General features: G+C 39.7%; 1 protein-coding gene across 4 annotated transcripts in view; it reads right to left on the bottom strand.

Moving 5' to 3' along the window:
* The window catches only part of TANGO6 (transport and golgi organization 6 homolog), a 187,579-nt gene that overhangs the window by 98,787 nt on the left and 66,530 nt on the right, over nucleotides 1-22,262 (bottom strand). For all 4 annotated transcript variants that reach the window (XR_003426217.2, XM_027076077.2, XM_053211327.1 and 1 more), the window contains 2 exons: nucleotides 15,483-15,992; nucleotides 12,345-12,402 (listed from right to left, as the gene is read on the bottom strand). Coding sequence is in view for 3 of the 4 variants with exons in the window: in XM_027076077.2 (XP_026931878.2) it covers nucleotides 12,345-12,402; nucleotides 15,483-15,992 (568 nt within the window). In the remaining variant the exon portion in view is untranslated. The remainder of the gene's footprint in view (nucleotides 1-12,344; nucleotides 12,403-15,482; nucleotides 15,993-22,262) is intronic.

The raw sequence follows: 22,262 nt of genomic DNA on the forward strand, positions 1-22,262 counted from the left end.
CTCAGAGCCTGGAGCTGCTTTCGATTCTGTGTCTCCCTCTCTCTCTGTCCCTCCCCTGCTCATGCTGTTTCTCTCTCAAAAATAAATAAACATTAAAAAAAAAAAAAGAAGTTGGACATCAAGTGCAAACCTGCTTCTAAAACAGACTTCTCCTAAGAAAGCAAACTTTAGCAATCATGCCTTGGCAGGTGGACAGGAGGGATGACCTAATTAGGTCTCTGTAGCTCAGTGCCTGTGATCCATTCCTGAGGTTCAATTCATTCCCAACCTTCCAGCTTCTTCAAGCTGGCCTTATGGCCAGCAGACAGGCCATAAGGCCAAGAAAACTGAGTACAAAGGTCCAATGTAAGAATCTAATGATGAGTTGCCAAAACTCTACAGATACCATTTAAGTGCACTTTTTCCACCACCGCCCAAGATCTTGACGTGACCAAAGAAGGATAAACTGATGCTTCAATCAGTTAAAAATGTTAAACTTATGACTCAGCAACAAAAGGAACTATGTCAGGGTTAATAAAAAAATATAATTGGGCTTATTAAGTGTGTGAACAGTTTCAAGGATCATTTTAATCACATCTGGTGAGATTAGGAATTTTAATTTGTATTTGAAATAAAGGGTAACATAGGCTGTCTGCTATTTAGTTTGGGAGAGAAAAGCAAGGGCAGGGTACCTCTCTAGCCACTACCTCAAAGCAGTTCTAGTAAAACAGATGGATTCCTTAGAGAGTCAAGTAATATCATACTTAAACAGAAACCTAAAGAGGAACTTGCTATTTTACTGTGAGTTCTATCACTGTTTTATCTTCTTTAACTCGCCTTCAAATTCCAACTTTACTAAAGACAGGGTGGCTCTAGGGCAAAATTGAAACAGCTGTTCTGCAGAGAAGGTACTTTCACCTTCTTAATAGCTTGTAAAGTAGACATCGAAACAACTGAGTCTTTATCCCAAGGTGTCTCACTACTGTCTTCTTGGTAGTGAATTCTACCTTTGTGACCACTGGCTTACATGAATAGGAGGTAAAACATTTGAAATGAACCCTGAAAACCAAGAAATTAAGAAGTATTTACTTGCTCAGCTGAAAATGTCAAGATCCACTGGTTCCATGGCTTAATTCACTGTCTGCGAGAGCAGAGGCCATGATGATTTAAGAAAGGTCAGAAAATGGAATGGAAACTATAAAGAACTTATCAAACTCAACACCCAAAAAACAAACAATCCAGTGAAGAAATGGGCAAAAGACATGAATAGACACTTCTCCAAGGAAGACATCCAGATGGCCAACCGACACAAGAAAAAATGCTCAACATCACTCATAATCAGGGAAATACAAATCAAAACCACAATGAGATACCACCTTACACCTGTCAGAATGGCTAACATTAACAATTCGGGCAATCACAGATGTTGGCGAGGATGCGGAGGAAGAGGATCTCTTTTGCATTGTTGGTGGCAATGCAAGCTGGTGCAGCTACTCTGGAAAATAGTATGGAGGTCCTCAAAAAACTAAAAATAGAACTACCCTATGACCCAGCAATTGCACTACTAGGCATTTATCCACAGGATACAGGTGTGCTGTTTTGAAGGGACATATGCACCCCCATGTTTATAGCAGCACTATCAACAATAGCCAAAGTATGGAAACAGCCCAAATGTCCATCAATGGATGAATGGATAAAGAAGATGTGGTATAGATATACAATGGAGTATGACTCGGCAATCAAAAGAATGAGATCTTGCCATTTGCAACTACTTGGATGGAACTGGAGGGTGTTATGCTAAGTGAAATTAGTCAGAGAAAGACAAAAATCATATGACTTCACTCATTTGAGGACTTTAAGAGACAAAACAGATGAACATAAGGGAAGGGGAAAAAAAATAATATAAAAACAGGGAGGGGGACAAAACGTAAGAGACTCAAATATGGAGAACAAACTGAGGGTTACTGAAGGGGTTGTGGGAGGGTGGATGGGCTAAATGGGTAAGGGGCACTAAGGAATCTACTCCTGAAATCATTGTTGCACTATATACTAATTTGGATGTAAATTTTAAAAAATAAAAAAGAAAATTTAAAAAAAAGAAAGGGAATGGAGAGAGAAGGGGAGTAGAGACAGGTAGAATTTGCCTCTGGAGTTGATTCCAGTCTCCATCACTCACTGGTTGGCCTGGTAATGGCTTTCTCTGCACCCTCACCAACATCTGTGGTTGCCCGAGTTGTTAATGTTACCCATTCTGACAGGTGTGAGGTGGTATCTCATTGTGGTTTTAATTTCTATTTCCCTGATGATGAGTGATGTTGAGCATTTTTTTATGTGTCAGGTGGCCATCTGGATGTCTTCTTTGGAGAAGTGTCTATTCATGTCTTTTGCCCATTTCTTCACTGGATTATTTGTTTTTGGGTGTTGGGTTTGATAAGTTCTTTATAGATTTTGGACACTAGCCCTTTATCTGACATGTCATTTGCAAATATCTTCTCCCATTCTGTTGGTTGCCTTTTAGTTTTGCTGACTGTTTCCTTCACTGTGCAGAAGCTTTTTGTTTTGATGAGGTCCCAATAGTTCATTTTTGCTTTTGTTTCCCTTGCCTCCAGAGACATGTTAAGTAAGAAGTTGCTGCAGCTGAGGTCAAAGAGGTTGCTGCCTGCTTTCTCCTCTAGGATTTTAATGGCTTCCTGTCTTATGTTTAGGTCTTTCATCCATTTTGAGTTTATTTTTGTGTATGGTGTAAGAAAGTGGTCCAGGTTCATTTTTCTGCATGTCACTGTCCAGTTTTCTCAGCACCATTTACTGAAGAGTCTGTCTTTATTCCTACTCACCCCCCTCTTGACACCCTCCTGCCTCTACTTTTCCTTCAGGCTTGACTCCCTCACTCTACTCCCACACATCTCAACCTTGTCCATCCACCCTTCAGAGTCCAAGAAGCTCCCTGAAAACTACTGTTCTGAATTTTTTTAATTAAAATTTTTAAAAAATATTTTTTTTTGACAGGGAGAGAGAGAGAGAGCAAGAGTCAGAGCGCAAGCAAGGGAGGGGCAGAGAGAGAGGGAGCCATAGAATCTAAAGCAGGCTCCAGGCTCCGAGCTGTCAGCACAGAGCGCAACACAGGGCTCGAACTCACGAGCTGTGAGATCATGACCTGAGCTGAGGTCGATGCTTTAACCAACTGAGCCACCCAGGTGCCCCATACTATTCTGAATTTTTTAAGTTTATTATTTTGTTTTTAAAAGTGCAGAATTCAGTGATTTTTAGTATATTTAAAAGGTTGTGCAATGATCACCAATATCTAATTCCAAAACATTTTCATCACTCGTATCCATTATCAGTCACTCCCCTTACCCCTCTCTTCCCCACCCTCTGGCAACCACTAATCTAGGTTTTCTATCTCTGTGGATTTGTCCATTCTGGATGTTTCATATAAATGGAATCATACAATGTGTGGCCTTATGTGTTGAGCTTCTTTCACTTAGCAGGTTTTCAAAGTTCATCCATTTGTAGTGTGAATCAGTACCTTATTCCTTTTTATTGCCAAATAATACTTCATTATGTAAGATATACCACATTTTATTTATCCATTCAGCAGGTGATGAATATTTAGGCTATTTCTACTTTTTGGCTAGTATGAATAATGCTGCGATGAGCATTCATATATAAGCTTTTATACAGACACATGTTTTCATTTCTCTTGGGTATGTATCTAGAAGTGGAATTGGTGGGTCATATGGTAACTATGTTTGACTTTTTGAGAGCTGCCAGACTGCTTTCCAGAGCAGCTGTACTATTTTACAGTTTCCACCAGCCGTGTATGAGGGTTCCGATTTCTCCACAGCCTCATAATTTATATCATTTTAAAGGAAGTTATTTTTAAATGTCACTCATTGGAGTCAGAAAAGCAACAAATGTCCAAAGTTCTGTACAGAAAGCTACATGTTTACCTGACCCACAATCTCTGATGATACAGCGATGAAACAGTCATGACCATCAGCAGGAAGAAAGGTAGGCAGTGTGAGGTCACACACTCAGATTCCACTAATGGAAGATGAATTTCAAAGATACACATAAAGAATGCTTAACAATAATACTGTACCCATTGCCAAATGGGCAAAGCCACACACACACACACACACACACACACACACATACACGCACGTGCGCGCGCGAGCATGAGTTCAACACATTGTTATAGGAAGGGTTGATTTATAGTGAAACCATTTCCTATAAGCAGGCCCACTTCTATACCTAGGACCACCTGGGAACTCAGCCCTTGTACCTGGGCATGAGAACAGTGTGCTTCCTTGGATTAATCATTTTTCCCTGTGGCAACAGCATAGTTCTCAGAGCCAGACTCAAATTTTGATGTTGACACTTAGTATCTGTGTTACTTCGGGCCAGTTTCTTAATCTTTTTGAGTCTCAGTTCACTCTTTTGTAAAATAGGGGTAATATGTAACTTGCAAGGTTGCTGTGACTGGCACTTAATAGACACTAGTAAGTGGTAACTTCTATAATATTTACTTCCATTTCTCTTACATGGCAATTATCCAAGGCAATCTTAGGGAGTGAAAATAACCCTTGAAGTAGCCAGTACACCTTTTACTTACAGGTAAAAGTGCTAAACTGCTAAATATTCTGATGCAAATCTAATGTTTCAATCCTCAATTGATAGAGGAAACCACAGGACAGATATTTGAAAAATGAGGCTAATGTAAAACTCAAGTGTTCTGGGCTTTGAAATGCAACCTGTAAATGGAGGAAGGGAGAGAGAGAAGGCATTATAAATTATATCACTGGAGCTGCAGTAAGATAAGGTACAGTAGACTGGGAATTCCTGGGAAATGGATCTCCACCACCCTCCCGACTTTCGTGACTACAGGAAAGTCAATTATTCATTTATAAAAGGATGATCCTATCTGCTTTTATTATATTTTGGGATTGTTGACAGAATCAAAGGTTTCTAGATGATTAAGCATTATTCAATTTTTTAAAGTTTATTTAGGGGCACCTGGGTGGCTCAGTCGGTTAAGCCTCCGACTTCAGCTCAGGTCACGATCTCACGGTCCGTGAGTTCGAGCCCGCATCGGGCTCTGGGCTGATGGCTCAGAGCCTGCAGCCTGCTTCCGATTCTGTGCCTCCCTCTCTCTCTGCCCCTCCCCCGTTCATGCTCTGTCTCTCTCTGTCTCAAAAATAAATAAACGCTTAAAAAAAAATTAAAAAAAAATAAATAAAGTTTATTTATTTTTGAGAGAGACAAAGACAGCGTGAGTGGGGGAGGGGCAGAGAGAGTGGGAGAGAGAGAATCCCAAGCAGGCTCCATGCCATCAGCACAGAGCCCGATGCAGGGCTCAAACTCACGAAACCATGAGATCATGACCTGAGCCAGGTGCCCCAAGCATTATTCAATTATAATAAATACTATTGATAATCATAATATCTGGTTTTTTTTTAAGTTTATTTATTTTTAAACGGGAGAGTGCACACAGGAGAGGGGCACAGAGAGAAAGAGAGAGAGAGAGAGAGAGACACCAAGGATCCAAAGCAGGCTCTGCACTAATAGCAGAGAGCCTGATACAGGGCTCAAACCCACCAACTGTGAAATCATAACCTGAGCTGAACGAAGTCAGATGCTTAACTGACTGAACCATCCAGGTGCCCCTGTTTTTAATCTTAAAAAGCACAACAATAGAGCCAATTTCTACTATTATTTAAAAAGTTCTAAAGAAGTAACCAAGTGTACTGAAGGGAAAAAAAAACATTTTTTGGAAGGTTTTTAGAAGATTTGGAAGCCATGAACAAGGTTCAAATTGCTTGCTAAGTAATCTTAGAAAAACGACTTAAGCTATCTAAGTCTCAGAGTGTTTAGCTATAAAATGGGATTATCTCTCTTCATACCACAAAAGTAACTCGAGATGGATGGTAGACCTAAATGTAATTGTGAAAACTATAAAACTCATGAAGAAAACACAGAAGTAGATCTTCATTATCTTGGGTTAGGCAGTGATTTCTTAGAAATGACACCAAAAATGCAAGCAATAAAGAGAAAAACTGGTAAGTTGGACTTTATCAAGAATAAACAGTTTTGTGCTTCAAATGACACCATTAGTAAGAGAAAAGACAACCCACAGAAGGGCAGAAAATATCTGCAATTCATACATTTAATAAAGAACATGTTTCCAGAATATATAAAGAACTCTTATAACTCAATAATAAAAAGACAAACTATATCAGTTAAAAATGGGCAAAGAATCTATTCAGACATTTCTCCAAAGAAGATAAAGAATGTACAACAAGGGACACCTGAGTGGCTCAGTCGGTTAAGTGTCCTACTTTGGCTCAGGTCATGATCTCACAGTTTGTGGGTTCGAGCCCCGCATTGGGCTTTGTGCTGACAGCTGAAGCCTGCTTCAGATTCTATGTCTCCCTCTCTCTCTGCTCTTCCCCCACTCATGCTCTCTCTCTCTCAAAATTAAATAAACATTTAAAAATTAAAAAAAAAAAAGAAATGAATAACAAGCTCATAAAAAGATGCTCAACTTCATCAGCCATTAGGGAAATGCAAATCAAAACCACAATAAGATACCACTTCACACATAACTAAGATGGCTGTAATTAAAAACACAGACAATAACAAATATTGGTGAATATGTAGAAAAATTGGAACCCTCCTAAATCTCTGATGGGAAAGTAAAATGGTGTAGACACTTTGGAAAACAGTGTAGCAATTCCTCAAAATGTTAAACGTCGAGTTACTATATGACCCAGCGATTCTAAGTATAAACCTAGGAGAAATGAAATCATATGTCCACACAAAAACTTGTACATAAATGTTCATAACAGTGTTTGTTATTCATAAAAGCTGGAAAGTAAAAGCAACCCAAATATTACATCAACTTATGAATGGACAAACAAAATGTGGTTAATCTGTATGGTGGAACATTATTCAGCCATAAAAAGGAATATGTACCAATCCACGCCACAACATGGATGAACCTCAAAAAAACATTATTCTAAGTGAAAGGAGCCAGACACAAGACCATACAATGTGTGACTCCATTTACATGTAACATCTCCAACAGGCAAATCCACAGAGATGAAAAGTAGTTGAGTGGTTCTCAGGGGCTAGGGGAAGTAGGAATGGAAATTCACTAATAATGGATATGGAGTCTCTTCTTGAGATGATGAAAAAGTTGTAGAACTGTATCTAATTCTAGTAGTGATAGTTGTGCAACTCTTTAAATATAATAAAAACATTGAACATTTTAAATTGGTGAATTTAGGTGTATAAATTACATCTCCAATAAAAAGTTTGAAAAGTAGGGATAATCTACTACCTAGAACTACTTCAAGAATTTACCCAGACAGCATATATGACAGACTATTTGTTAGAGGCTCATTTGTTAACTAGGTGGACAGGACAGGACATAAAAGCAATCTTCCCATTTTGAGGACATAAATGGAGATGATAAACTTCACAGGAACTGCATTCCAAATTTCAATGCCAGATCCAATTAGATGGTCCTTCAATGGATAGAATTATGCTCTGCTAATGGTTTCCCAACTTACTTCACTTGATGTAGAAATCTGAGAATGAGATAGGGAGTTCGGCCTCTGACAAGTTAAGACTTGTAATCCCGCTCAGTTCGAAACTCAGTAAAAACAATTTCTATCCACCTCTCCCCCCAGCCACCCACCCAGCTTCCCGGCCTTTTGGTCTCCCTCCCCTTGTCTCTTTTTGCCAGAAATGAAAATTGTTCTCTGAGAGAAAGAGGGTAGAAGAGTTAGTGAGATCTGTTTGGGCATGTCAGGATATCCAGGTTGTCTCACTACACACATGGGTACACCTTCACCTCCCATGCTTGGCTCAGAGCCTAGGGTTTTTGTGCGTCTTTTTTTTTTTTTCCTTTTTCTTTTTCAGTGAGTCTGGTAGTTTTACCCAAAGATCTTTCTGACACCGACAGGGATCAGTTGGATCTCTGAAATGCATCTGTCGCTGGTTGCTTTCAAAATGTCCTTTAAATAATTCAAAGCGACTGAGAGAATACGTGAGCAGATCCACAGTGTGATAAATAACTTGTCTATAATATCTTCCTTGAAGAATATCACTTATTTATCATATTCATTATTGAACATCTATTGAACATTATTGAACTGAAGTGTGAAAAATACTCCAAATATTATGGGACCCTCAAGGACATATTTTAACTCCTATTTTGGAAAAAAGGACTTCCACTTTTTGCCTTATATATTTCCTGGTCAATTAAATGTTTTAAAACAATTAGAATGCATTAATTTGTGCAATTAATAATGATATACCAAAGAATTAAAAAAAAATATATATATATATACAAGGAATCCAAAAAGGAGAGACACTTAATGGCCACAGTCTAAGATTAGGTCTTCTACTTACTAAGGCTGGATTGCAACTCCAACGCAGCAATTTGGTATCTAATTCTCTGCCTGAACAACTCGCTACTAAGTACCACCTGGGAGCAGCTGCTGTGAGAATCATCAACCATCACTTTCTCAGTAGCACCACAAGGAGAGGCAGACCGTCTTTCATAAAATTAAACTTTAACTCATAGGGAATCTAGTTCTCAGACTGTTGTGATGGACAGATAATACACACACCAATAGTTCTTACATCAGGTATCAATAAGGATCTGTTGAATGAAGAAGTTTAATTCCCCTCTGCTCTGTGCTCAGACTGCACAGTTGGTGAAAAATTACAAAAGAAATACAACTTACCAACAAATTAAGCAAAAGAAAGATTGTAATTTTCACATGGAGACATTTAGGCAGGTTAGAAAAGGAAAACTTAAAGACATGGATGTGGACGTGAGCAAGTGCGTGTACACACACGCGCACACACACACACACACACACACACACACTCCCCACAACGAAATGCTACTCAAACCACAGCCACACACCCCTTGTACTGCACGTTTACAAGGGGGCTGGTCTTGTCTGACTGGGAATCCAGAATGGCTTGGTTCCTGGAGTGCTTTGTATGTAGGCAAAAAGCATTGGCAATGCAGGTGGGAAAATTCAGCTCTTTCTTTTCTTAATGGGAAATTCACCTAAGGCCTTGGCCGTTAAATGCATGTTACAAACACCAAAACATCAATTAATTCAAACTTGTCCATTGTGGAGAGCTGAGAACAGAAATTACACCTCTACCTCCCATGTTCTTCATCACCAAATTAGCTACTAACTGATTAGCACACCAATTAAAATTACTAAAAACAAACATAAAACCAACAGTTGTGATTTTTATAGCAGACCCTAGAGGCTAATGAGCTCAATGGGTTAATCAGCCAAGAAGCTTACTCCAAACAGCAATGTTGCCACATAAGAATGACATACCTCCTCTTCCCCCCAAAACCCTGTCCTAAAGGAAAAAAAAATAATCAAGAAACAACAGTATTACAGCTCCTTGAGAAAAGTACTTAATGACTTATTTTCTGAGACTTATTAATTATAGGTATTTGAGGTTCCTGCTTCATTGATTTACTATTTCCATAATTACCATTCATCATCATGTGACTTCCTGAGCCCCAGGCTTATCTCAATTCTGAGCCTTCTTGCCCATTGACCTATAGATAGTTACCTTCTCTCTTGACACCCTCTACTCTTTTGGCTTCTGCTCTCACCTGTTTGACCTCTTTGGGTGGTTGTTTTGTCTCCTTGGAAGAATTTTCTTTTTGCTTTTTAACCTAGTCATGACAACTCACTGTTACAGTGTTTCATATATAGCAGGCGCACAATAAATGTCCGCTGAATAAAGAATGAATTCCAAGGCTCTGAAAACTTCATTACTGGCTTCAATTCTCCACCTTTCCCTGCATTCATGCTCTTTGCTCTGTGACCTGGCAGCTTATCCCACTGAAGGGAACCAGTGTATTTCTCTCCCTCTCGACTTTTGGGTTGGGCCACGGTGACTTAGTGTAGCCAACAAATTGAGGGAGAAGTGATAGGATGCAGGTTCCAACCTTAGACCTAAAAAGGCCTCTCAAGTTTGTTCTTGTTCTCTTACACTTCTGCCATGGGCCAGGGGTGTGGAGGCCACTGGGAGGCCACTGGGCCAGGGGTGACCAAGAACGGGCACAGCAAGGCTGCCACAGCCTGCCCCTAGAACCATCTAGCCAAGCCTGTCCTAGATCAGCTGAACCCTATCGGTCTACACATGTGTGAGTGACAATAAATGATTGATGTTTTAAAGTACCGAGTGTGGGGGCGGTTTGTTACATAGCAATAACTACCTGATAGAGTCTGCCTACCCAGACTTTAGATCTGAAAAATTACATACATTAACACATTATTATCTAGCAATCTAACAGTAGAAGCAGCAGTAATAAGATGATGATGATAACACTAAAAGCATAACAGCTAAACCTATTTGGACACTTACTATGTGCTAGGCACTTTCAAGGTATTAACTCATTTAATCCTAATATTAATCTCCCTTCATAGACTTTTTATGATAAAATCGTTTTAGATTTATAGAATCATGGAGAAGATAGCCCAGAGAATTCTCATATTCCACACCCACTTGCCCCTATTATTAATTTTTGCATTAGCATGGTACATTTGCCACAATTAATAAACTAAGAATGACATTTTATTATGAACCAAAGTCCATAATTTCCTCAGATTCTCTCTGTTTCTTCCGAATGCCCTTTTTCTGTTCCAGGATCCTATCTACCACATTACATTTAAATCATCGTATCTTCTTACTCTCTGACAGCTTTATTCCTTTTCTCCCCTTAAGAAGTTTTAATTATTTTTGGTAACAGCTTGAGATATAACTCATATATCATAAAATCTGCCTATTTAAAGTATACAATTCAATGGTTCCTACAACATAGTAGGAACACAGTTGTGCAACAATCACCACAATCAATTTTAGAATGTTTTCATCACCCCAAAAAGAAATCCTTACCCTTCAACTATTACCTCCCAACACTTTCCCCTTTCCTGCCAGCCCTAGGCAACTACTTACCTAGTGATCTATACATTTTCCTATTCTGCACATCTCATATAAGGGAACCATACATTATGCACTCTTTTGTGACTAACTTCTTCCACTTATAATGTTTCCAAGGTTCATCCCTGCTGTAACATGTTTCACTACTTCCTTTTTTTAATGACTGGCTAATATTGCATTGTACGGATAAAGTATATTTTATCTACCTGTCAGTTGATGGATATTTGTATTGTGTTCATGTTTTGGCTATTATGAACACTGCTGCTATGAACATTCATGTACAAGTTTTTGTGTGGACATAAGTTTTCATTCCTCTTGAGTATATACCTAGAAGAAATGCTGCGTCAAGTGGTGACTCTATGTTTATCTTTTTGACAAACTGCAAGACTGTTTTCCAAATTAGCTATGACATTTTACATTTCTATTTAGCCCTCTTTCTACAAATATGAAATTGAAACCCAAAAGGATCAAGTAATTTGCCCAAGTCCATATAGCTGAGCAGCACAGGAATGGAGGTGCACCCAGGTGGTCTGTCCCAGAGTCCTAGCTCTTGACGATTATACTCCACTGGTGGACACAAGAGAAGCCAAAAGATAACCGATCTTCTCACCATTTCTGATTCTCACTCTTCTAGGAAGGATGCCTATTCTCTACATCCTGTTCAAGAAGACTCTCTCTAGACTTGGAATCCACAAATTAATGGAGGTGGGGAGAACAACAAAGAATCACAAAGGAGAAATAAAATTATGGCAAAAAAATATTTCAATGAGGGGCGCCTGGGTGGCTCAGTCAGTTAAGCGTCTGACTTGGGCTCAGGCATGATCTCACAGTTTGTGGGTTCAAGCCCTGCGTTGGGCTCTGTGCTGACAGCTTGGGTTCTGTGTCTCACTCTCTCTCTGCCCCTCCCCTGCTCATGCTCTCTCTCTCTCTCAAAAATAAAATAAACATTTAAAAAAGTGTTTAAAAAACATTTCAATGAAAAATTGGTATATATTCTGAAATTCTTTTAAATTAAAGGGAAAGCAATGGTGCATACTAGCAGTAGTCAGGTACAGAAAGGTTAAGGTAATGAGAGTTCACGCGTGAGCCATTCTTTACTTCCTTGAATGAGAAGAAATGGGTTTTAATCTACAGAATGACAAAGACTTCCTCATCACTATCAGACACTGAAGGTCTATTGGAACCCTTAGGAAACCATCCAGGAACATTATTATTATGACTTAAATTGAGTCCTAGCTAGGAGACAGGGAGGTGAACAAAAGGACCAGCAGTCTTGTGGTTCCATGACTTTAGAGATTTTGTGCAAACATATATGCCACAATCTTTGGTCCACAGACTCAGAGTCCTTTAAACCAGGACTAACTTACCCTGAATAGCAGACAGATATACAAAGGTGTCTTCATGCTCCAAGTTCTCCAAGAATATCTGCAACCACAAAATAAAGGAGTGATATGATTTGCAAAGAAAAAACAAGATATAAGTGACCCTTATGGCAGCCTCAAAAGAATAAATGCTTTTCTTCTTGTTTGTCTTAGCCAGACATTGGTCTGACTTGAGAATCTTGTAGGGAAGACGGTGTATATGTTTGAAGACCCATTTTTACAATAGTTATAAAAGAGTACCAGTTAGAGGGAGATACTTCTTGAAGTGGCCAAGTATATACCAGAAGTAGGCATGGAAACCAAGACCTGGAAGAAGAATCTTCAACGTTTGCTCCACTACAGGCCATGGTGGGCAATACTCTCACATGTGACATGACAGACTACCAGTCATGAAACACAAGATGCCAAGTGTGGGGTTATGTCCAATTGATGGCATATTTGCTCTAATTTCATCCTTTTCCCTTGCATTCAGAAAGTACATGGAAATGCAAGTGACAGAGAGATGTTACTGAGATAACCCTGAATCTGTTCTAATTTATTTCTTTAAATCTTTTGCACATCTCGGCACTTCAGTTGACGTTAGTTACAAATTGTCTTCAACAGATTGTCTCACAATTGAGGAACGCATTGGGGTGTCAACTGCAGAGAGTACTTAAGTTTATGAAGAAGATAAGACAGTGACATGTTAAGTTTAGGCCCTAATATGAGGGCCAGAGAAAGACAGCAGCCATATGCCCATTTTTTTCCTGCTTGGGAGTCTAGGGGAAGGACGGGGGTATCTATGTTCCACATTTAGTGATGCATCGCTCGCGGGCACAGTGAGTCTTGATACCAACTTGATGCTGCTGGTCCCCACATCTGCAGCATGTTAGGGAGAGCCGACAATTAGTTTAATTGGAAAGAGGGCCAGGTTGGAAGAGGTGGGATCATGTAAGGAGTAAAGGAAGCTTAATCCAGGGTAGTGGCCATGGGAATAAAGAAGAAGAGAGAGAGAGGTATTTGACAGACTTCTTGGAAAAAGAATTGACAGGACCTGACCAATCATGCACAGAAGATGAAGGTTAAACAAGTTCAAGAAAATCCCAAAGACGTTCATAGCATTCACCATCTATTTGGTGTATGAAGGGATATCTTTGGTGATTGATTACTCAAAGGAGATACATTATTTGAGGCTTACAGTAATATTTTAATGGCAGCAAATCCTTGGCACATTAACAGGCCTTGGTCTTCTCATCTTAAAATGGGGATAATACCAATATTGCAGGTGTTGTGAGGACTAGAGACAATGTCTGAAAGGTATAGGACCAGGCTCAATAAACAGTGGTTATTATTATTATACTATTGATTCTAACACTTCAGTGACTAGAGATAAATGTTTTCAATCAGAATTATAACTCTTAATCTAATGGCTAAAGAATATGAAAGAGATGATAATCATGATGGGGAACCTTTTTTAGATGCTCATTGTGTGCTTATCTCTATAATTAGTGCTTTACGCAGACTTTTTTTTTCAAGGTGTCAGCAGGTTCATTCATTCCAACATATATATATATCTATATGTATATATATAGATATATATATATATGTAAATGTATTCATTCATTCATTCGTTCATTCATTTTAAGTAAGCTCTACGCCCAACATGGAGCTTGAATTCACAACCCTGAGATCAAGAGTTGCCTGCTGAGCCAGCTAGGTATCCATACACGACTATTTTATTTTAAATTTTAAATATTTTCCTTCTTTTCTTTTGTTTCTTTTTTCAGATTTTATTTTTATTTTGGGGGTGCCTGGGTGGCTTGGTCGGTTAAGCATCTAACTCTTGATTTTGGCTCAGGTCATGATCTCATGGTTTGGGGGTTCAAACCCTGTGTCAGGCTTCACACTGACAGCTTGGGATTCTTTCTCTCTCTCTCTCTCTCTCTCTCTCTCTCTCTGTCTCTGCCCCTCACCCACTCAGTCATGCTCTCTCTCTCTCTCTCTCTCTCTCTCTCTCTCAGATAATAAACTTAAAAAAAGAATTTCTTTTTAAGTAATCTTTATACCCAATATAGGGCTCAAACTCACAACTCCAAGCTCAAGAGTTATATGCTCAACAGACTGAGCCAGTCCAGGTGCCCCTAAATCTTTCAACATAAAGTGGGTCCTACTGTTATTACCCTCACTTTACAAATGTAGAAATTGAGGGGGGTGCATGGGTGGCTCATTCGGTTAAGCCTCTGACTCTTGATTTCGCCTCAGGTCACAATCTCATGTTCACAGGATCCAGCCCTGTGTCTGGCTGTGCACTGAAAGCACAGAACCTGCTTGGGATTCTCATTCTCCCTTTCTCTCTGCCCTTCCCCCTTGAAAAATAAATAAACAGATGTAGAAATTGAGGTTCAGAAATTTTAAATGACTTGTCCATGAAAATGATCTGGGATTGGATCAGTGGTCTCTAGACTCTTTGCTCTTAATCTCTAACCCATACTGAGGTCAGGAAAATTACCACAAAAGGGAAAAGATCCCCAACCAAGTATACATTGTCTCCCACATACATCTCTCGTGTACAGAACAGACTCTTCCCTGTGATGGAGGGAGAAGGCAGGAGTGAGGGGAGCCAGTTCTGCACAATTCCCCTACAAAGGGGGCCCAGAAAAAACAGGTGGCTTCTCTGGGAATTTGCTCATGCTGTACCTTCCCCTTTTCTTTCCTGTTCAAGCTCAACTGAGTGGTCTCAGGTGGTTATCTAAGTCTTGCCTGTGTCTACATCTTGCCTCCTCAGAACAATTACAATTTCCCTAAAGGTGGTCCAGGGCAGGGGCGTCTGGGTGGCTCAGGTGGTTAAGTGTCCAACTCTCAGTTTCAGCTCAGGTCACAATCTCGCGGTTTCGTGAGTTCGAGCACCACATTGGGCTCTGTGCTGACAGTGCAGGGCCTGGTTGGGATTCTCTCTCTCCCCTCCTCTCTCTCTGCCCCTACCCTGCTCACACTGTCTGTCTCTCTCAAAATAAATGAATAAACTTAAAGAAAATTAAAACAAAAAAACCCAGGTTGTCCAGGGCAGTGCTTGGTACATAGTCAAGGCTCCCAGAAAGCTGCCCCACTCTGCGTGCATGTGTTTTCCCAGCATGTTCTACTTACCTTGAGAAGCTTCTCTTGTATCTCAAGGGCTTTTGCTTCTCTTTGCTCTATCCAGCAGGAAAGAGTCCGCAGGGCAGCAGCCCGCGTTGGAATCTGAGGATCATAAGCCGATAAAATAACCTCCTGGAGCTGGTCTGTGGTGATGCTTCCAGACTTGTGGTTTGTAGTAGTTCTGGACACACTGACCTCCTGAGCAATGGGTGGAGTGTGAGATTTCAGGCCCATTTGCCTGGATTTCTCCCGGCTTTGCTGTTGTTCGAGGTCAGACCCATTACTGTTCTTTTCATGACTGGTTTGTTGCTGTTCTTCTATTTTCCCTTCTGGATCCTTTCTGTTCAGGGTACTTTGGGCAGCCACACTGACAGCATCGGTGGAAAACGCCCCATGGGTCGAGATGGTGATGCGGAGATCGGCAGCGAGCTCTTGGATGACAGGGTCAGGGTACACATTGGAGACCTTCTCCAACAAAGGCAGCAATTGCTTCAGGACAGCGAAATCACCTGACTTCAACTACAAAATGAAAGAACAAATGCCAAACCCAAATTAATATAGCAGATGTTAATAATGCCTAAGCACAAGGGAACATATTCTGAGTAAGATCTTATTCATGGTGTAATCAGCATAGTCTAGCACTCAGTAACTATTGTTGAATAATTATAGCTAACACTTATTAAATACTGTGTGCAGGTATTTTTCTGAGTTAAAAATAAACTAGTGATGTACATGATTACACTTAATTTTTAGTGGGAATTTAGTGGGAACCTGGTGGGAAAAACATGATTATCCTATGGTTTTAATTTGCATTAGCTAGACTACCAGTGCTATTAAGCATCCTTTCATGTTTTTTGGCTGTCTGAATTGCTTTTTTCTGTGAACACCCTGTTTACATCCTTTGGACCCACTTACCTGTTAGACTGTTTGTCTCTACAGCTATTCTCACCACCTCAGGTTTTAGTACCCAGACATATGGTAAAATTATTTTCCAGATTATTATATTTTGACTTTTATTACCTTTTTTACTGCATTATTGTACTTTTAACTTCTATGTACCTTTTTCTATAAAAGATGAGTTAATATTAGCAAAGTACTTAGTGCCTGACACATAGTAAGTGCTATGTAAATGCTTTAAAAAGAAATATAATAAAAAATACGCACATATTCATATCCCTATAATCTAGTTATGATTATTATCTACATTATAAATGGGGGAAATGAGGCACAGAACAGTTAAATAATATGTACAAGGTCACACAACCGGAAGATGGTGAGATATGAATTCAGTAGGTCTGGCTCCAGAGTCCACACTCTTACCCAATACCCTACAGAGTCTCACTTGAACAAATATAGCAGTTTTTTTTTTTTAATTTTTTTTTAACGTTTATTTATTTTTGAGACAGAGAGAGACAGAGCAGGGGAGGGGCAGAGAGAGAGGGAGACACAGAATCTGAAACAGGCTCCAGGCTCTGAGCGGTCAGCACAGAGCCTGACGCAGGGCTCGAACACACGGACCATGAGATCATGACCTGAGCCGAAGTCAGACGCTTAACCGACCAAGCCACCCAGGCGCCCCTAAAGCAGTTTTTTTTTTAATGTTTATTTGTTTTTGAGAGAGAGAGAGCATGCATGAGAGTGTGGGGAGGGGCAAAGAGAGAGGGAGACAGAGGATCCAAAGCAGGCTCCGCACTGACAGCAGAGAGCCCCACACGGGGCTCAAACCCACAAACTGTGAGATCATGACCTGACCTGAAGTCAGACACTTACCTGACTGAGCCACCCAAGCACCCACAACTAAAGGAGTTCTTAACTACATTTTCTAAAGTGGCTGGTCAGCATACAAAGGCATCATAGGTCTGGAAGTTATCGAGACAATAATTGGCAAGAGGGAATTTTTCCTGGAAAGTGAGAGTGAAAATTACATAAGATTTTATTCTCTCCTGCAGCTTTGTTCTATAATGCCATATGCCTTACTAGGAAAAGTGTATGTGCAGGCAGTAGAGAAATGAGAATCAGTGAGAATCTTTTTCTCTTTGAAAACACTAGAAATATTATCATACGAGGCTTCATGAGCCCTTGATATTTGAAAACCTTGCAAGTCTTAAAATCCTTTTTAGAACAAGGCAGGGTATTTATTACTAACTCATTCACTCGTTTCATTATCCAACCAACCAATCAACCAACTGCCTGCGTAAGATCTATGTAATATTCTCATTTAAACTCTAAGTCCGCAGAACTGTTACTGTTTGTTTTCCCCATCACTTTCCTTCCAAGTAAATAAAAACTTGAGGTTTATGTCAGGTTTGTACCTATAGAATTTCACCACACACCCCCCTCAGATTCCTTTGTTTAAACATTAGGAACTCTACAAAATTGACAGAAGGTAAAATTTCTAGCTTTGCAGAGTATGTTAACCTATCTGCATGTGTACGACAACTGACTACTGCATTGTTACTATATCTTAAAGGGAAAAGAGAATATGTATGTCCAGAATAAAAATTATGTTATCTGAGTAAAAGGCCAATTTTATCAGGAATCTGTAGAACTGGGAGAGATATTTTAGTAATAGAGAGTGATAGATATTTAGATAATTTTGTGAGTATTACCATTATGCTAGACTTCAGCTCGTGCCTCTGTAGTATTATAGGCATTTGTTTTTACTTTAAGTGTCTGAAATGGGAAAATCTATTTATAGCAGGAGTGTATGGCCTCTTTTTCATTTCTATTGTACACAACAATTACTTCTTAAAAGAAAAAAAAAAGAGGGGCGCCTGGGTGGCTCAGTCGGTTAAACGGCCGACTTCGGCTCAGGTCATGATCTCGCAGTCTGTGAGTTCGAGCCCCGCGTCGGGCTCTGTGCTGACCGCTCAGAGCCTGGAGCCTGTTTCAGATTCTGTGTCTCTCTCTCTCTCTGACCCTCCCCCGTTCATGCTCTGTCTCTCTCTGTCTCAAAAATAAATAAACGTTAAAAAAAAAATTAAAAAAAAAGATAACTAGACCAATGGAACAAAATAGAGAAACCAGAAAGAGACCTATATAAATATAGTCAATTGATTTCTTTTAAGTTTATTTTTTTAATTTAAGCACAGTTGCCACACAATGTTACATTAGTTTCAGGTGTGCAACACAGTGATTCCAATATAATCAACTGATCTCTGCCAAAGAAGGAAAGTCAACACAATGGAGAAAAGACAGATTTTCAACAAATGGTGCTGGAACAACTAGACATTCATGCAAAAAAAAATGAATTTAGACACTGACCTTACACTATCACAAAAATTAGAGAGAGACAGAGCACGAGTAGGGGAGGGGTAGAGACAGAGAGAGGGAGACACAAAATCTGAAGTAGGCTCCAGGCTCCGAGCCGCCAGCACAGAGCCCAATCCGGGGCTCGAACTCACAAACCACGAGATGATGACCTGAGCCGAAACCGTGAGTCAGTGACTTAACCGACTGAACCACCCAGGTGCTCCTAAATGGATCATAGATTTAAATGTAAAACTCAAACTATTAAATTCCTACAAGAGAAGAGAAAATCTAGATGACCTTGGGTATGGCGCTGACTTCTCTGATAAAATACTAAAGAAAAATGTCCATTAGAGAAATAAGTGATAAGCTAGATTTCACCAAAATTTAAAATTTTTTCAACTTTTACTCTGCAAAAGACAATGTCAAGAGAAAGAGCAGACAAGCCACAGACTAAGGGGAAATATCTGCAGAAAGACACAGCTGATAAAGGACAGTGATCCAAAATACACTAAGAACTCTTAAAACTCAACAATAAGAAAACACGCAAGCAACCCAATTTACAAATGGGCAAAAGAGCTGAACAGACCCTTCGCCAAAGAAGATACATACACATACAGCATATGAAGAGATGCTCAGCATCATATGTCATCAGAGAATTGCAAATTAAAATGAGATACCATTATATACCTATTAAAATGACTAAAATCCAAAACAGTGACAACAGCACAGCTGGTGAGGATGTGGGGCAAGAGGAACTCTCATTCATTGTTGGTGGGAATGCAAAATGGTACAGTCACTTTTGCAAGACAGTTTGGCAGTTTCTTACAAAACTAAACATACTCTTACCATATGTTCCAGCAACTGATCTCCTTGGTATTTACCCAAATGACATGAAAACTTCTGCCCATACAAAAACCTACACATAGATGTTTATAGCAGCTTTATTCATAATTGCCAAAACTTGGAGGGAACCAAATGTCCTCCAGTAGGTGAATGGATAAATAGATTGTGGTACATCCAGACCATGGAATATTATTCAGCACTAAAAAGAAATGAGCTATCAAACCCGACATACATGGAAGAACCTTAAATGCCTATTACTGAGTGAAAGAAGCCAGTATGGAAAGGCTACACAGTATATGATTCCAAGTAAGTTACATTCTGGAAAAGGCAAAACTGTGGAAACAGTAAAAACATCAGTGGTTGTCAGGGGCTGAGGGGAGAGAAGGGTGAAGAGGCAGAGCGCAAAGAATTTTAAAGGCAGTGAAACTATTGTGTAAACAATATCATAATAATAGATGTGTGTCATTACACATTTGTCAAAACCCATAGAAGTGTTCAGCACCAAGAGTAAACTGTAATGTAAACTGTAGGCCATGAGTGATAATGTACCAATGCAGAATCAAAGACGTAATAAATGGATCACGCCAGGGCAGAATGCTGATAGTGGGGGAAGCCGTGCTCTCTGGGGCAGAAGGTCTATGGGAAATCTGTGTAACTCCTGCTCAATTTTGCTGTGCACCTAAAACTGCTCTAAAAAAGAGTCTATTAATAAAATACCCAACCATCTTTTCTTCCAGTTTTCAAGCTTCTTAGTCATTGTTGGATTCATCTTATTTGAGTGAGTAACTTCCCTAATCACCATAGGTGTAGGTGGATTCTGAATCAAATAGTTTACAAGGCAATTAAAGTTATGCATTCCTTCAGTTTCATAAGCCTACAGATTTCCCACTATGAGAATAATTAGGGAAATCTAAGACTACAGGTGCCAACTATTTTGTTCACAGATATTCAAAAAAATGTTGAGGTATAAAGTAATATTCACTTCATTGATAGATGAGAAAACGGAACCACTAAGTAATTATGAATTATTTTTCAAGGGTCACCGGAGGCCATATCAAAGTTGAGAATTAAACATAAAGCCCTCATTTCTACTCCTGTCACTGCTTCTCATCACAGATCTCATATCCAGGCTTCAAAATTCTGTGCAGAAGGCCTGAGGCCTGAAGGAGCAGGCCGCAGGTGAGTGACAGATTCCTTTATCTGGCTGCCTCTCTTCCAGGATCTCTGGAAGGCTTCAGGAGTGGAATGGGCAGAGCTCTGTCAGCCCACCTCTATGATTTATTTCAGGGCGTCAAGAGTGAACCAGTTAGATGGTGAGTTGTTCTGAATTTCTGCAAGCTTTCAAATTTAAGAACTGGGGAATGGACTGGTAGGGGTGGGAGGGAGCATACCTGCTAAGGGAAGCATATGAGGACCAAAGTGACAGCCAGAGGACAGCATGCATACACTGAAAAAGCCCCACAGGAGGCTCTACAAAGCTAGCCTAAGGGGCACACGTCTCCTCATCCGGCCTCACTCTGCTCCAGTGAGAATCACTACTTTGGGAGAATCTGAGGGTTTCTTCCAGCAATAAAATGCTGACCTAATTCCATAAAATATTTATGTGTATTCTTTGTGTACTCATTTCTATATATCATCTATGTTTCTCCAGATTCTTTGCTGAATAGTTAACATGTCCAGTTCTCATCTGTGTCACTGAATTTATTTACAAGTGGTATTTTAATTTTGGTTCTAAGTCAGCATGCAGTATGCCCTGTTCTATAATAAGCTGCACATAAAGATACTAATATGAATCTTTTTTCAAAAACTTAAGAATTCATCAGATTTACCACAGCCACTAGAAGGTAACCTCCATGAGGGCAAAGAGGCACATGATAAATACTTCTTTTTTTAAAGTTTATTTATCTTTGACAGACAGAGAGAGCAAGGGAGGGGCAGAAAGAGAAGGAGACAGAGAATCCCAAGCAGGCTCCATACTGTCAGGGTGGAGCCCAATATGGGGCTCGAACCCACCAACCATGAGATCATGGCCTGAGCCGAAGTCGGATGCTTAACCGACTGAGCCACCCAGGTGCCCCAATAAATATTTCTTGAGTGAGTTCACTCTATGATACTCTCAGAAAATATGGTATGAGACCTCAGTATTCGGGTTTGAGTCCCAGCCCCACCACCCTGACCCTCCAAGCTCAGATCAGCTCCATGCAGTGGTGCTATAGGGGACACGGGCCCTGAAACATCATCAAGAAACTTTACCAACATCACACTTTTACTGACGACCAACCTTGAAATTTAGAAAATGAGTTTGGAATTACACTTGTCTTGTTAGCAGTCTTAGACCTACACTTTCTCTAAATTGACTCCTCTTCCTAGATACCGTGCTCTAATAATCATCTTAATTACATAAATTAGAAAGGAAAGAAAGAAAAGTTTAAATGATGTTAGATTCTGTTTCATCAGCTGAAACAATGAACTCTAATCAGAGATTGATTTAGTATAATCTAGACTCTGAAGCAAAAGTCCTAGCCTGACAATGACCATCTGAAAACATAATTAAGAATCATGATTTTTTTTTCTATTACAAAGACAGAAAACCCAGAATTACTATAGAAGCCCCTTATGAATCCATGAGTCAAACAGAAAAAAAAATTAAGAGATCTAGGGCAAAAGTACAGGGTGACATGTTTATGTTCACTT

The sequence above is a fragment of the Acinonyx jubatus genome, chromosome E2, assembly GCF_027475565.1.
Source record: "Acinonyx jubatus isolate Ajub_Pintada_27869175 chromosome E2, VMU_Ajub_asm_v1.0, whole genome shotgun sequence".
Taxonomy (NCBI): domain Eukaryota; kingdom Metazoa; phylum Chordata; class Mammalia; order Carnivora; family Felidae; genus Acinonyx; species Acinonyx jubatus.